At 44.6% G+C, this 16,630-nt stretch overlaps 1 protein-coding gene across 5 annotated transcripts in view; it reads left to right on the forward strand.

Annotated features, from left to right (window-relative positions):
* Positions 1-14,476, forward strand: part of RALGAPB (Ral GTPase activating protein non-catalytic subunit beta) — a 185,213-nt gene extending 170,737 nt beyond the window's left edge. For all 5 annotated transcript variants that reach the window (XM_082271891.1, XM_082271892.1, XM_082271893.1 and 2 more), the window contains 4 exons: positions 9,598-9,706; positions 12,141-12,219; positions 12,304-12,452; positions 13,880-14,476. In XM_082271891.1, the coding sequence (XP_082128017.1) occupies positions 9,598-9,706; positions 12,141-12,219; positions 12,304-12,452; positions 13,880-14,070 (528 nt within the window). In that variant the 3' untranslated portion in view covers positions 14,071-14,476. The remainder of the gene's footprint in view (positions 1-9,597; positions 9,707-12,140; positions 12,220-12,303; positions 12,453-13,879) is intronic.
* Positions 14,477-16,630: the final 2,154 nt, after the last annotated feature.

Here is a 16,630-nt window from a genome sequence, read left to right on the forward strand (position 1 = left end):
CAGGGACTGCAGTTTATCTGTGATGCCTCTTTGAATGTGGCTCCCCTGATTTCTGTCTGTTTCAACTGTGGTCCTAAGGCGCGTTTTGTGGCTCAGGTGTTGGTCTGCGGACCAGAAAAAGAAAAAAAAGCCTTAACTGATCTACCTTTTAAAGGAAGATTGCCTGTTTGGAGCTAACTTGGATGACATCATTAAGAGTCTCACAGGAGGGGGAGAGTACTTTTCTTCCGCAGGCTGGTAAGGGTAAGGAACCTCGACGTAGATGTTGCCCATCCTTCTCGGCCACATCTACGACAAGGTTCCTTACCCTTGTCAGCCCGCGGAAGAAAAGTACTCTCCGCCCCCCCCCCCCCCCCCCCCTGTGAGACTCTTAATGATGTCATCCAGGGTAGTTTCAAACAGGTGATCTCCCTGAAAAGGAAGATCAGTTGAGGCTTTTTTATTTTTCATTCCTCTGGGTCAGCTGACAAGGGTTCAAAGACTTTCAAGGCCTCTTTGGCAGGATCCAAATGATCTTAGTCTGACAAGCCGAGAGTGGGATTCTCCAGACCCGCGGACAAGGCTCCTTCTGCATGAAGGTTCGCCCTCATCCGTGCCTGGGGTGGGGCATGTCTTTGCTGGTTTCCGGGCCCGTGGACTTCCTTGGTGCAAGACAAGTGGATCCACAAAGTGATACGGTCTGGCTACAAGATCGAGTTTCGTTCCTACCCTCTGGAAAGGTTCTTTTTCTTCCAATGTGCGCCTGTCCCCGGACAGATTGCAAGCTCTCTTTGGGGCGGTGCAAGACCTGTTATTTAAGGGTGTGATTCCGGTTCTGACCTCAGAATGTTTTCAGGGGTTTTATTCGAACCTGTTTACAGTCCCAAAGAAAGAGGGCAAGGTGCGTCCAATTCTGGACCTCAAGACACTGAACTGCTTTGTACACGCTCAGAAGTTCAGAATGGAATCCATTCGCACGGTGGTGGTATCCCTGCATCAGGGGGATTTCCTTGCCTCTATCGACATGAGGGACTCTTACTTACACTTTCCAGTATGAGTCCGTCACCAGCGCTTCCTCCGCTTTACCGTGGGAGAAGAACATTATCAGTTTGTGGTGTTACCCTTTGGGCTCGCCTCCGCTCCTCAGGTCTTCACAAAAGTTTTGGCCCCGGTGCTGGCATTGCTACGTCAAGGGGGAATCACAGTGCTGGGCTACCTTGATGAACTCCTCCTGGGAGCAGAGTCCCCTGCTTCTCTGGTGGACAACGTGGAAATCACTATACGGACTCTGAGGGAGTTTGGCTGGCTTCTGAATTACCAGAAGTGTGCTTTGGTTCCTTCCACAAAGTTGGACTATCTGGGTCTGACTCTGGACTCGGCTCTAGCCTGAGTGTTCTTTCCTCTGGACAAACCCAAGAAATTGCATGCTGCGATTCATCTCCTGCTGTCCAGCAGATGGTCATCCCTTTTGGACTTACATGCAGGTGCTGGGCCTGATCGTTTCTACCTTTTGGGGCGGGTTCCATTTGCACAGTTCCATATGAGGTCCCTCTAAAGGGAGATCTTGGCTAAAGGGGACAAGTGTCCGAATTCTCTGGACAATCAGATCCGGGAAACAAAAGGGTCTCTGGTCTGGTGGCTTCGCTCTCCAGCTCTTCCATCAGGGCAAATCCTTTCTCCCCTTGTATTGGACTGTGGTCACCACGGATGCCAGTCTGTCCGGGTGGGGAAGGTGTCTTTGGACTGGAGCTCCACTCAGGGTGTTCTGACACTGCAAGAGTCCAGACTCCCAATCAATGTCCTTGAACTCCAAGCAATCAGACTGTGCCTGGATCACTGAACAGATCGTCGTCAGGGGTGTGGCTTATGTCAATCACCAGAGTGGAACAAGAAGTGTGTTGGCAGCTCTGGAGGTAGCCATAATTCTACAGTGGGCATAACGCTTTTTTCTGGCCCTCTCTGACGTACACATTCCAGGGGTGTAAAACTGGCAGGCGGATTATCTCAGGCGTTTGATCAAGGGGAGTGGTCCCTACATCCGAATCTGTTTCATCAGTTGTGTCTCTGGTGGGGCACCCCCAGTGTTGATCTATTGGCGTCTGGGCTCAACAGAAAGGTGCAGAGGTTTGTGGCGTGGTCACAGGATCCTCTGGCAGACGCCACAGACATGCTGGTGGCCCCATGGGGCCAGTATTGTCTGATTTATGCCCTCCTCTCAAGCTTCTGCCGAGACTCTTGCGCAGGATCGAGGCAGAAGGGATTCCAGTCATTCTAGTGGCTCTGGACTGGCCTCGCCGGTCTTGGTACACCAAACCTGGTGCGGCTGGTCGCCGACGTCCTTGGAGACTGCCTCTCTCAGGAAGGATCTGTTATCCCAAGGGCCGATCTTCCATCCTGCTTTACAGTCGCTGGCTTTGATGGCTTGGCTGTTGAAAGCCAGGTGCTGAAGGATAGAGGTTTGCCTGAGTCTGTGATTCCGACACTGCTGAAAGCTAGGAAGTCTACCTCTACAAAGATCTACCATCGTACGTGAAAAGCGTACATTTTGTGATGTGCACCCCCGCTCTTTCTCGGTGACTTCATCTTAAGCTTCCTTCAAAGGGGGGTTGAGCAGAAATTAGCTTTGAGTATCATTAAGGACCAGGTGTCAGCCCTGGCGGTCTTCTTTCGACGACTTTTAGCCACGCACTCCCTGGTGCATACCTTTTTATTCAGGGGATTGAACATTTGACTCCACCAGTGCAGTCCCTGCTACCGCCCTGGGATTTCAACTTAGTGCGTTCAGTCCTCCATGAGCCTCCCTTTAAAAATATTTGCGGGATACCCCTGCTTACACTGTCCCAGAAGGTGGCCTTTTTGGTGGCGATCACCTTTGCACGCAGGGTGTCAAAATTGGCGGTGTTATCTTTTTGTACCTCTTACTTGGTGATCCTCAAAGATAAGGTGGTTCTTTACCCCTCTTCGTCATTCCTTCCAAAAGTTGTGTCTGATTTCCATTTGAATGAGGACATTGTGTTGCCTTCCTTGTGTGCCAGGCCAAAACATCCTAAGGAAATTGAGTTGCATGCTCTTCATGCGGTTCACGCACTTCGGGGTGTACCTGGTAGCTACTGAGTCTTAGGAAGTCAGACTCACTATTTATGCTCACGGATGGGCCTCGAAAAGGACTGTCTGCTTCTTCTGCGATCATTTCAAGATTGATCAGACAGCGACTCAGGCCTATTCGATCAAGGGTCAGGTTCCTCCTTTCCCTGTGAAGGCGCACTTTACTCGGGCATTCAGTGCTTCTTGGGTCTTCTGTCATCAGGCGTCAGTGATGCAGGTGTGCAAGGCGGCCACCTGGTCATTTGTGCACACTTGTTTTGTAGATGCTTCTTTTGGCCGCAAGATTTTGCAGGCTGCTGTTTAGAGGGTTGATTTCCTCTTTGGGGGGAGTTATGTTTCAGGTGTGCTCCAGTTGTTTTTGTTGAGCTACTGTTAACTGATTGGCTACTGTTTAGCCTTGGGAATTTTTTGCTGTTTCCACCCCTTATGTTTTGACACTGCTTTGGGACTTCCCACTGGTCAAGATTCTCAAGAGCTGTGTTAGTCAATGAATGAAAGAGAAAATGGGATTTTTGACCGGGAAAAACATTTCTCTGATGTTTATTGACGGACACAGCACCCGCCCCTCTATGGAGTTGTAATACTTCCGACACTGCTTGTGATGGAATTGAATACCTATAGCAGAGAGAGGGAGTATACCGAATAGGACTAGATGTAGTCGAGTCTCTTTCTGCCTAGCGTCCTACTCCTGTAGGGGGCAGTATAACCCACCTGTCAAGATTCCCAAGAGTTCTCCATCAATGAACATCAGAGAAATGGGTTTTACGGTATGTAAAAAATCCCATTATCCTGTTACCTTCTGGTGATTGTATATTGGCAATAGCTTTGCACCCTCATATATTTTTTTTTTCTTTACTACCTGACACTTCTAGCAAGATTCAACTGCTTATTGCCTCAGGCTCACTAGCAGTTTCCGGATCAGTTAGCCTTGATGTACATCTTGGTAACCGTACCCAGAGCCTGCAGCAACAGAGCTGGCCTTTAAAAAAAATGTTAGCTTGGGACGCCTGGATTCTGCATTTGGCACAGGGGTACTATAAATGTCCAGGGCTGGACATTTATAGTACCCCTGTGCCAAATGCAGAATCCAGGCGTCCCAAGCTAACATTTTTTTTAAAGGCCAGCTCTGTTGCTGCAGGCTTTTTATGGCACCCAGACCCTGAAGCCCCCTTTTGGGGATCTGCTCACCATGAAAGGTTACCTGTTTGCAGAGGGGTGGGGGGGGGGACCCAAGTTGGTAAGGTACGCAATGTTAAGGTAAAACGGGGTTCCCCTGTGTTTTTCTCTCCTCACCTTATAAAGCAAACCATTCAGTTCAAAATAGCAATTTAAAAGCAAAACATTGTGTATAGATATACAAAAAAATGTTAAATTCCTTTTTTTTTTTTTTTTTCCCCCTTTTTATAAGTGATTACATTCCCTCTGCTCTCAGCTGCATAGGTGCTAAGGGGAGTAGAAGCAGCAAGTACGCTAAGCTTCCCAGTAAATGGCTGTGCAGGGTGCAGGGTTGGGGGTTGTCAGGACAAGTCTGATCATTGGATGAGAGCAGGCTGAGTTCCCAGCATAGCTAGAAAACTGAACACCGTGTGCTCTCCTGCTTAGTGTGGTCAGTTTTAATAGCACAGCAAAGGGACTGGCCAGAGCACCAGGGATTTTACTCAAAGGAAGCAATACGAAGAGAACAGGATACTTTTTCATACCAGTACATGGTACAGCAGGCTCATATCAGGAATATGAAATGTTGGGTTTACATATTCCTAAATGTGTTCTCCCCTTTGTGAATATCTCTACTATGCTCGCAGTAGGTAACAATATTAGAATGTTTGCCTTTTTAAATTTAGTGCGTTTTTCCCGAATAGCATCGCTGCTTGGGTAGCAACATACTTGCAATATTCCAGCTGACTTTCATCCGCCATTTCTGCTGAAAATTAAAGACTTATGTCTGCTGGTCTCCCAGCTGCCTGCTGTTCAAGAGACACAATCACACATTGGTCAGCTCTGGCTTATTGTGGCTTCTTTCCTGGATACACGAATACTCTTTCATTCCCCATCCATATTGAGAGTGCCCCACAGAGGATTCACTTACTTAGTGATGGCAGAGACCAGGAACAGACGACACTGAAGAAAACCAGCAAAATTCTCAGGCTGATGGCGATCCCCAGCTTCAGCACAAGGTCTTGTATTGACAAAGTTCCCTACCTCTATATTTAGCTCCCTTTCAGGCGCACAACAGGCAGCCTATCTGACTAAGGCAGATTTCACTGCAACTATGTCTGAATTCTTTTGGAAACCCTCTGCCTTTCTATAACTTTCAGTCTACAGGGCTCAAAATTACTCTTCTGCCCCTCCACCTCCTGAAACTATGGTATAACACGTAACCATCGAACCTCTGAAGAAGAAATTGAGGAAGGTAAGGTAGATGCAAAAGAGGATCCTGCAGAAGAATTTTCACTTGAATTTTATGAGGCACAAACTTAAGGCTTCAATCCATAAGCTTTCTACTGTGTGCTCACTTATTAATTTGGTGCATTAGCCTTTGCCTAGCAGCTCCAGAATCTCCACCCAAACAAGTTCCTTTGGGCACTAAAACCGATGAAGTCTAGAAAGACCTTTTCTTTGCACACACAAATTAACTGTTCTTTGCATTCGATTTGGCCAAATCCTGAAAAGGTATTCCTTCCTCCAAAAACTCTGAGTTTCATCCTTGGGGATGGGAATTCTTTTTTTTAATTGTTTGTTCTGGTAGTGGATTCTGCCTTTTCTCCTTCAACAATCATCTCGCTGTTCCTGATGAGGATGTTCCCTCCTTTAAAGATTCTGTTGATAGACTCTTTGAAACCTAATTGAAGGCAAACCCTGCCCTAGATGGACTTGCCTTACAACCACTGCGGCTATGTCTATTTGTCAGACTGTTACCAATTGGATTGGGAAAATTAATAGAAAACATGATTCTGTTTTTGAGGACCCTGGTCTAATGAAAGAATTGCAGATCATGTCTTCAGCTCTATTTCGGGTTGGTGCCCTAGAGAATGGGCTAGGTCTCTGGGATGACACTGCTCTCCATGCATATGTGCAGAATCTTGTGGTTAAAGGTTTGACTTGCTGAGCCTGCTTGCAAAAGGCATCTTTTATAATTGCTTTTTGATGGTGAACACTTGTGTGGTGAATCCCTTGATACATTTATCAAATTACTGGGGTGAAAGCACTTTTACCCCACACAATTAGCCGAAGGATACTACTACTACTATGTCTACTACCACATCTTACTGAAAGGGTCTTTTTACTCCATCCAGAAGTCCTGCTCTAAGTTAAAGGCAGCTCCATCTATTTGTCGCAAGCCTTGAACCCCAAAACCTTCAAGACATACCTAGAAGCCTTCCTAACAATGAAGAGGCAACATCACTGTCCAAAGTGGAGGGGGATATCCATTGGCATTTGCACCAGTTTCGATAAGAGATGTCCTGGACCTCTGTGTCAAATTTGTCATTTTCAGGGTCTACAAAACATCTCTGCTTTCTCTTTGATTCCTACCCTCCAAACTGCCAGTTTCTCCTCAACAACAAGCAGATTAGTGATCTTCCCTGTCAGGCACAAGGTGTTGATCCCAATCCTGCAAACAAAAGCTCAAAGGGTTTTATTCAAACTTCCAAAACTGAATAGAGGCACGTGTTCTAATTTTGATCTGAAATACCCAAACCAATATTTGGGTGTCCCAAAATTCAGCATAAAGTTATACAAGATTGGTTATCACTTCTTTTAGATCAGAGGGAATTTCTGTCAGAAGTGGATATTGAAGATGCCTATCTTTATTCCCATCATTCCCATACACCACAATGCTTTCTACAGTTTGCAGTGGGAGACCGTTTTCAATTTGTCGCTCTGCCATTCGTGTTTTACTCTGCATCAAGAGTCTTCACGAAAGTACCTATTGTTTTCCTGGCCCAGCTGAGATCTCAGGACATCCGGGTCATGGAGTACCTGGACAAAATTCTGATGAAAGATATCCTAGCTATGGGTTTGTCTTCCAACATCCAAAAGACAGGTTCCTTCATACCTTCGGATGGCTGATCAGCTCCATGAAATCTGCCCTTCACAGTGAATGCACTGATGATTCCTTGGTTCCAGGTCAGACTGATGTATGCATTCCCTCCAGAGAAAATTCTCGCTTCTCTGCTCCACAAGTTTGCGGAAGAACAGATTCCTATGATCCTCAATACTCTATACTGGCCCAGGAGAACTTGGTTTGCAGACATAAATCCACAGTTTCCTGGCAGACAAGTCTTGTCCTCTTCAATCAGACCATACCTCCTGTTTGTTCCACCCTGCTTCTCAGTTACTGGCTTTTGGGCATGGCTGTTGAAACCCAGTTTCTAAAGAAGAGGAGAATTACTGACACTGTCATACCCACTTTGCTAAAGACAAAAAAAATCTACCGCTTTAAGGCCTACTTTGGCTAGTGTGAGAATAAGCAACCCCTGGGAATATTCAAAATTGTCTCCCTATATCTCCATTCTATTGCTCACATCCTGGCCTTTCTCCAGTTTTGTCTGAACCAGGCTCTTAGTATGGACAAGGCAGAGATCCGACCATTCAGAGTACTATTACAGAAACCTTTGGCTTTGTACTCTTGTCAAGACCTTTGTACAATAGGTTATTCATGTAAATTCAACACTTCAAACTCCTTCTTTTTTTTCCTCCCTGTGATCTGAATCTGGTACTTTTGGTTCCTCAAATGCCTCCCTTTGGACCAACTCAAGGTATCCCATTGGGTGATCTCACGAGTATTGTGGCCTTTTTGGTGGCCATTACCTCCATCAGATGTGTCTCCTAGTTGGCGGCAATTGTAGGGAGCCTTTACTTGTCTTAAACAGGGACAAGGTGGTGTTGAGACCCTTAGCTTCTTACCTTCCCAAGGTGCTCTCTTCTTTTGCATTTCAGGTTTTCAAGACCACTACCTGGTCTTCTGTTCATACTTTCTCAACATTTTACTCTGTGGCTCTTCAGGCCTCAGCTGATGCAAGCTTCGGCTGTAAGGTGCTTCAAGTTGTCATCTGAGTGTTTTAGTTCCATTGACTCTTCGTTTCTGTTGGTCTGTTTTCTGCTATTTGCTATATGTTGCCCATCCCTCAGGCTATTGCTTGGGGTCGTCCCATTGTCTTTGACTTCTTGTTCTGTACTGTATGATTTAAGACAGGGATCCTCAAACTACGGCCCTCCAGCTGTTGCAGAACCACACGTCCCATGAGGCATTGTAAAACTCTGACATTCACAGACATGACTAAGCATGATGGGAGTTGTAGTTCCTGAACAACTGGAGGGCCATAGTTAGAAGACCACTGATTTAAGATCATCTTGGAGTATAGTACAGGGCACAGGTCCCTCCCCTCTGTCTTCTGTTTCTCCATTTTTCTTACTACAAAACTGGAGTCCCACAGAGTGAATGTGGTTATTTGAGGGTGTACTTGGGGCATTCCCAGAATGCTTTTGCCATTGTCCAATCAACTGAACGTAGCAGCAATATAACCTAGGGTCTGTCTATGACTCCTTTTCTTGTATGCTGTACTGTGCTCCAAAATATAAAATTTACTGGCAAGTCAGAATTTCCATTTTTAAAGGGTAATATGGGCAGTAAAGGCTTGAGATATTCACCACTTGTTCCAACAGTATCTTTGGGCATCTTCAGACAATTCTGTTTCAAAGAACATAACAGATAGACGGCTGCTACTTCTGAGATAATTTGGCACCAGCTTTTTTTGTATGTCCTTTACTTCTCCAACATAAACACAGTCTCTTTGTTTACCCAAATAGTTTTGCTGGAAATTGAACCTCAAGGGCTCTCACACCTAACTATTCCATTATAGTAAGGTATTGTACGCACTTTAGAATTGACTGCCATTGCATTGCTTCATAATGCACAGCATGTTTATTGCAGCTTACTGAAGTAGGAGTTTGTAGGCAGATTCTGCACTTCTTCATTTGGGTGCCATTCTAAACTAAAGGAACTGCAGAGTGCTGCGGGTTACGATGTGTTGCAGTAACACGTTTTACCAAGTGGTACCATGTGTTGTGAAGCCAGTCTCAGACATCTACAGGCAGTTAGATCATGCCTGAGACTATTCTCTAATGTCTGTGTCTTGCCTAAATTCTCTAGTCACATCCTACATTGACCCTGAACCATCTCACCATAGGTAATCCTCAACTCAGGTCTAATCTAATCTGCTCAGACCTATAGCTTTGCAATCCGCAAAGCTAATGCTCCCTGCTGATTGGGCTATGACTTGGTAGGGGGCATGTCTGACTACTACAGAGAGACCACTGCTTCCAAACAGAGAGCAGGGGCCAGTCTCTGCAGTATACTGCCAGGGGACAGGCCTTTTTACTGCTGTGCCTGCCTTAGAAAACTGTAAGCTTTTGCACACCTCTTGTTTTGATGCACCTGGAATGTGTTTAGCTGTTTTAAGCTAAAAGTTAAATTGGGCTTTAATCACGTGTTTTTTTTGTTTTTTTTTTTAGCTTAGTCCAACATCACGCGCTAAGAAGCTTCCACATGGAAGAACTGTCCCACCACTTGGGCCAGAAACTAAAGTGGCTGTCGTGTGGCTGGAGCAATATGATGATTTGGGTATGTTTGTAAAACCACACACTGTAACAATCATTTCCACTGTATAGTGTTTTTGAAGATATACTGCCTATATTGCAGTGCCCCTTCTGCACATCAGTTACCCTTAAAAAAGAAATATGAAGGTTTCTGTTGCTGACATCCTCCTGGAAATTTTAGTTGCTGAGCTGTACTAAGCTATAGAAACACAAATTCTGGGCAAACATGCAGATTGGGAGTAGATTCAACTGAAGTTGCTCTGTCCCTTTAAAAAAATAAAAATGCTATCAGGTGTACAGTGGCGGCACCTTGAAGTGTCCGCACGTGCCATCTGAAGCCTGCAAATCCTTAATGGCAGAACACTATAGAGAATCACTTAAATAACCGCTTTAAACTGTCTGGAGCTGTTGATGTATGCAGGATGGTGACACTCAGCAGAAGTCTTGGGTCTTTTGAATGATTACACTAGGGTGGCTTTTAAATGTGCATAAAATACATTAAATGCACATCATTTAGTCTACAACATTAAGGCCGGCCATACAGGGAGCAAATTTCTTTCCTGCAACACATTTTGCTAGATTCCCCCATCAACACAGACAGTGTTGATGCGGGAATCCCCCCTGCCTTGTCATTGTCTTCTACTGGCAGGTAAAGCTGTCCCCACCGAGAGAAGACTGTGATTTCTAGCGGCTATGGCAGCCACTAGCAATAATCACAGGTAAAATCGATCAACTTGGTACATTTAGCCTTGCCCATACACGGTTCGAATCTTCATATTCAAACCGTGTATGGCCTGCCTTATTTAAAAATTAAAGCAACTCTGTAAAGCTGGCCATACATGGATCAAAATTCTGCTGGTTCAGCAGAGACCAGCCGAATTTCAATCCATATGTGACCACTGTGGTATCATTTTAAGATGTGTGGCCAAGAAGTATCATTTGTTGATGTATAAATAAAGTACCCCAATCTATTATCTGTTTTTATCACTCCTATTTACAAAGTCCATGCTGTATGTTTTATCAATCACAGTGGTGGTTTACCACTTGCAGTTAATTTTCTTCTATGGAATTAATTGAGAAGGAATTGGCAGTTACTACCATTATATCGGAGCTGATAAGCTCTTCAGAATTACCCATTTACTGTTATTAAAATGCTTGTGACAGGCTAAACACCCAAATTTATTTTTATGTTGAGTGTATGATGCCTGAAGCAATGTATGTAGCAGTATTCAGCAGCGTGCAACACACTATATGAGCCAACACTCCTAACATTCCAGCAAAGTGTAAACACAAGTTTGTCTGGTCTTAGGGGCCCTAAGTTCACACTGCTGTGTTGTGAAAGGCGATATGCGGTTTTAGATCATTTTTAAAGCATTGTGTTCAAATTTAACACAGCGAATATGCGCTTTAGATGCGTTTTCATCCATGTCATCCATTCAGTCACCTGAGAAAAAAATTGACATGGTGCGTTCAATTAAAGTAGAAGTTCAGGCAATTCCTAACACTAAACCTTCTCTCTGCCACATTCTAAACCTAATCTATCTAACCCCTGTAAAGCAAAAATCGCTGTACTTGCCTATTCTTCAGCCAATCCATTCCGGTACCAGCTGTCAGCAGCGACTTCAGTGTGGAGGTGGGTGCAGGAGAGGCAGCTGACAACGGAAGCTTCATAGTAACTCTATGGGTGACTTCACTTCCCAGCAGTTTTATTACAGTTGCTGTCGGTCTTCTCCTGCACACAGCTTCCGCCACCGTGGACCGGGTCGGATCAGCTGCAAAAAAGGTAAGTACAGCGATTTTTTTGGTTTACAGGGCTAGATAGATTAGGGTTAGAATGTGGCACAGAGCAGGTTTAGCTTTAGTTATGTTTTGCCTGGACTTACACTTTAACTGTAATGGAAGGTGCATTTTTGGTAAATTCCTCCCAGTTACATGGCCCACCAATTCATTCATCCACATGATCTACCAGCTGCTGTTGATCAGCTGCAAAAAAGTGCAGACAAACAAAGCATAGAAAGAAAATTACAATTTATTGCGCTTACAATGTTCCGGTATAAAAGCGCATACCGTATCCAATTTCCCAACCATAGGTTTGGCCCTTTCCAGCTTCATCCTGGGTTAAAGCTCCCTGCTCCCTCCCAGTCTGTGATTAGTCCCCTCTTTCCTCACCTCCCCCTGTCTACTCTCAGCGCCTCCCTCTGAATTTGCAGGAGCTGGAAGTAGAGAGGAGGCATTGGGTGTCAATACTGTCAGCGGACATTGAGAACAACACTGCACGCAACATTAGGTGGCAAATGTTGATTAGGTGGCAAATGTTGAATGTTGACCACCAAAATTCTCTTGATGTCCACGAACTACTGGTTGGCAACCGCAGCTATAAAGCATATTATGAAGATTTCAACTATGTTTATGTGCTTGGGAATTGGAAAGGTTTAATTAATTTTTTCTTATCCATACAGAGAACTTTCCGTTGGCAGACCTGGCAGCAGAGACCAGCACTGGTATCGAGACCACAACCAACAGTAGTACTTCGATCAGGTAATAGAATTTCCCAGGTTAAAAAAGATTGTCCTCTAACATGGCAACAACTGCAGATTAAACGTGTGCTTTCCCTTCTAACAGCAACCGCATGCCTGAGAAGGAGGTGCCTGTAATATTCATCCACCCTCTATACACTGGTTTGTTCCGGGTAAAAGTCCATGGTTCTTCTGGGAAGTTCAACATGGTGATCCCCTTGGTGGATGGAATGGTGGTCAGCAGGAGAGCACTTGGTATGTATGGAATGGGGAAAGCACTTTTTATGACAGATTATTGTAAGACAGGATACACCGGTTTTATTTCGGCAATATTTTTTCCCAGTTTTGTTCCATCATGCAGACAAAGGTATATTTGATGTTTCCATTCTGCTTTAGGGCAAAAGTCTTAAATTGATTGTAAACCTTTTTTTTTTTCTTTTTAACCACTTGACGTCTGCTCACATTGCTGCTACTGCGGCAATGTGGCTCGTTATCGTCCAGCGACGTAGATCTACGTCGCTGGACTCCTCCCCTTGTGGGCGGCGCGCGCGCGCCACCGGAGGCTCGCTCCCGCTGTTTTCAGTCACAGCGGGAGTCGGGCCAGGGGAGGAGCGGTGGTGATCACCGCCGCTCTTCCCCGATCGTCGGGGAATCGAGTGTGGAGATCCGCCCGCTTGTGTAAACAAAGCGGGCGGATCTAATAAGTGACAGGCAGGGTCAGATTGCAGGATTCAGCATAGTCACCTCCCCCCAAACACGTCAGTAAGCACCAGGCACACATTAACCCCTCCCTCTCCAATAAAATTAACCCCTTCCCTGCCAGTGTCATTTTTACCGTAACAGTGCATATGTATAGCACTGATTACTGTAGTAATGTCACTGGTACCCCCAAAAGTGTCAAAAATGTCAGTCAAGGGTCTGATCTGTCCGCCGCAATGTCGCAGTCCTGCAAAAAAAATTGCAGATCGCCGCCATTACTCGTTAAAAAAAAAAAAAAACACCAAAAATGACAGAAATCTTTCTCTTAGTAAACGCAATAACTTTTGCGCAAACCAATCAAAATACGCTTATTGCGATTTTTTTTTTTACCAAAAATATGTAGCAGAAAACAAATTGGCCAAAAATGATAAAAAATTTAGATTTTTACATTTTTTTGGGGGGGGGGGGATTTCATATAAAAAAAATGTGAAAAATATTGTTACCGCAAAAAGTAAAAATCGCACAGGTGATCAAATACCACCAAAAGAAAGCTCTGTTTGTGGGGAAAAAAAGGATGTAAATTGTGTTTGGGTACGGCATTGCATGACCGCGCAATTGTCAGTTAAAGTCGCACAGTGCCGAATCGCAAAAAGTGGCCTGGACGTAAGACAGCAAAATCCTCCAGTGGTAAAGTGGTTAAAATAACAAACCTGTTGCACTTACCTGCTCTGTGCAATCGGGAAGCATTCCCCACCATCAGTATTCAATGATCACTGCTGCATGGCTATAGCCGCCGGCAGTGATGGGGAGAAAAAACGGCAGGCTGTTTTTATTGAACTTAATCAATAGATCAACTTCAGTATAACCAGCCCTGTCCATAGACAGATCGAAATTTAGTCAGTACCGGCTTTATTTTTCCACTTGTGCTCATTTCTCATCTTTAATGTGAAATTGTATTAAACATTCTCCATTTCCCTTTCCAGGCTTTTTAGTGCGGCAAACAGTCATCAACATCTGTAGGAGAAAGCGGCTGGAAAGCGACTCCAACACACCACATGTGCGTCGGAAGCAGAAGATCACCGACATAGTGAACAAGTATAGGAACAGGCAGCTGGAGCCAGAGTTCTACACCTCCCTCTTCCAGGATGTGGGTCTGAAGAGTTGCACTCCTTAAACCAAAGTCCCTATTTCAGGGGCCCGCCGGCAAGTGACTTTGTCAAAGGGACCGCTCTGGCAAGGCCTGGAAACCAAAAATACGAGCTTAATGCACTGAATGTGTGGATGTAAGGAGGCTCTGCCACCTGCCACTTAGTGTCCAGCTCAAGGGATCCCATTCAAGGCTTGTGCTAGCAGAGGACTTTATCACTGATCACTCTGTAGACTGTCAAGCTGCATGTGGATCTTTTAGGATTGGTCCACACACCACTGCTAGAGCACCAACACTGGAGGGCAAAGGAAGGCTTGACTGAGTAGCGCCATGGACCCATGCCAGCGCTTCAGCCATATCAGTTTAGTCATCCCACTCCACGTAACAGACATGAAACCACCTCCTTGAGTTTAAAGTGACTCATGTTTTATAAGAGAGGGTGATTTAAGGCTATTTTCGCCTTTGTATCTTGTGTTCTGTAGCCTTAACACTGACACAGTCCTGTCAGTAAGGAGACCTTATAGCGAGGTTTTGAAAACTTTAAACCTCACTAGATGTATGCAATGTTTTATTTTCTAGTATTTTACAGGCTTATTTAATAAATCACTGAGGTGCACTAACCTGTGGCATCCAATCATAATTTTACACCCCTAGGCAGGGCATTCAACCTGATTCCTGATTTGTTGCCGTGGGCTATACCACAGCTCTTTACAGGCCAGGATAGGTCAGAATGAGACAGAAACTTCATTGGTTAGACTGAGAAAACAACTTGGTTATTTAAACCTTTAAATTAAAAAAAGATTTTTCAGCCAGAGACTTCATCCGTAAAACCAAATCTTATTAAAGAAGCCTTTTTTTATGCCACAAAAAGACTGTGCAGGCTGGAGCACCGTGAAGTATTCTTTGATGCATATATTTTTTTTTTATTTTAGTTCCCTGGGCCCTTCAAGAAAATTGAAAACACCACACTTGTTCAAAAATTTACCCATTGATCACAGATATAAACAGCTAGGCAGCGCCTATAGGAAAGAGCCATATTAAATATGGCCCCTGTTACTGGTCTAGAGGTAGTCGCTACTCAACTATTTCTTTTTTATTTTTAATTTTTTTAATACACAAGTGCAGTTTGTAGAAACACATTTATGTGATGAGTTCACCTTTTTGAAATAAGAATCTTTGTATTGCAGAGGTGGGTTTCTTTTTACAAATGAGTTCCGAAGGGAAGATGGTTGGTCCATGAAGGTGGACACCTGACCTATTTAGTCGCAGGATTACAGTGGTTATGTTCTAATTCCTCCCACCTAGAATTGTGCAATGTTAAGATGCTGATATGCATTATTCTTGTACCATGTACAATATATGATTAGCACTATATCTCTGCACATATCTTAGAAGAAGTAACGGGGTGCTCCACTTATATATTACAGTGGACCTCTACGTTAGACCCCATTATGCATCACCCTAGACTGATCCTAAATTTTGTTATGACCCACAGTGCTACTTCAGGTGGAAACTGACAATTTCCACACTCTCAATCAGATATGATTGTGCTTATTTTTTGCTAGAATACCTGAAGAAACTGATTTGAAGCTTGTACACACAAAGCCGTGTGCACCTGGGCACTGTAAGGTGCATAGTGTATGGCAGGCAGGAATAGTAGAGCAGTGCTGAATAGGTTCACACAGAGCCGTTAAGAGTCCAAGAGTATCGAGCACAGGACAGATGTGGCAGGCAGTATTCGGAGAAGCGTGAAACTAATGCCTCGTACACACGCAACGATTGTTGGTCGTGAATTTTCGGCCATCGGCCGATTGTCGGCTTGTTAGTATAATGCTTCCGACAACCGACTGCGACTTTTCGGCCGAATAAAATCTGGTGTGCATGCTATAAAATTTTTGTTGGCCGTCACCACATCGGCCGATTTTTCATCAGTCACTACAGATTTCGGCAGACAAAAATCTGATGAGCAAGACTGGGTATGCTCAGAGAAGGAAAAACACACGGAAAGTAAACCATCACATGACATCACTTCTGAAGTTGGTTTTTGTTGGCCAACTAAAGTCCAGTGCAAGTCTAGAGCACATTTCAACCAACACAACAACACTGGACAAAAGACGGCCGATCGGTCGGCCAACAATTGTTGCGTGTGTACAAGGCATAAGCTAGCACTTTTTTTTTTTTTCAAAGGCTCAGTGCAGACCAAGCCTGGTAGACAGTTTTTGTCATTCAACCCAGCTGGCTAAATGGAAAAAAAAAAAAAAACAGAGATTGCCGTACTAATATTATATAGTTAGTACGGAGATCACTCAGTTTTTGTTCTGACAGGGGCACTGACACCCCCGCCAGAACACACCGGTCAACGCTCACAGCCATTGGCTGTTAGCGTTGATCAGCTGCTGGTTGGATGCTGGTTTTCCCTTCAACAAAAGCCAGTCGTTGGACTGGCTTCTGTCGGGCCGACTGCTGTACACACTGTTCCTGCTGTAAACACTGTTGCTGCTGAACCGCTGATATTCAAATCATTAGGGTCTCAAGGTGCTATGCAGTTATAAAAAAAAACACCCTATTGGCCTGTGTAGGGCCTATT

This window comes from Pelophylax lessonae (genome assembly GCF_965119305.1).
Source record: "Pelophylax lessonae genome assembly, chromosome: 11".
Taxonomy (NCBI): domain Eukaryota; kingdom Metazoa; phylum Chordata; class Amphibia; order Anura; family Ranidae; genus Pelophylax; species Pelophylax lessonae.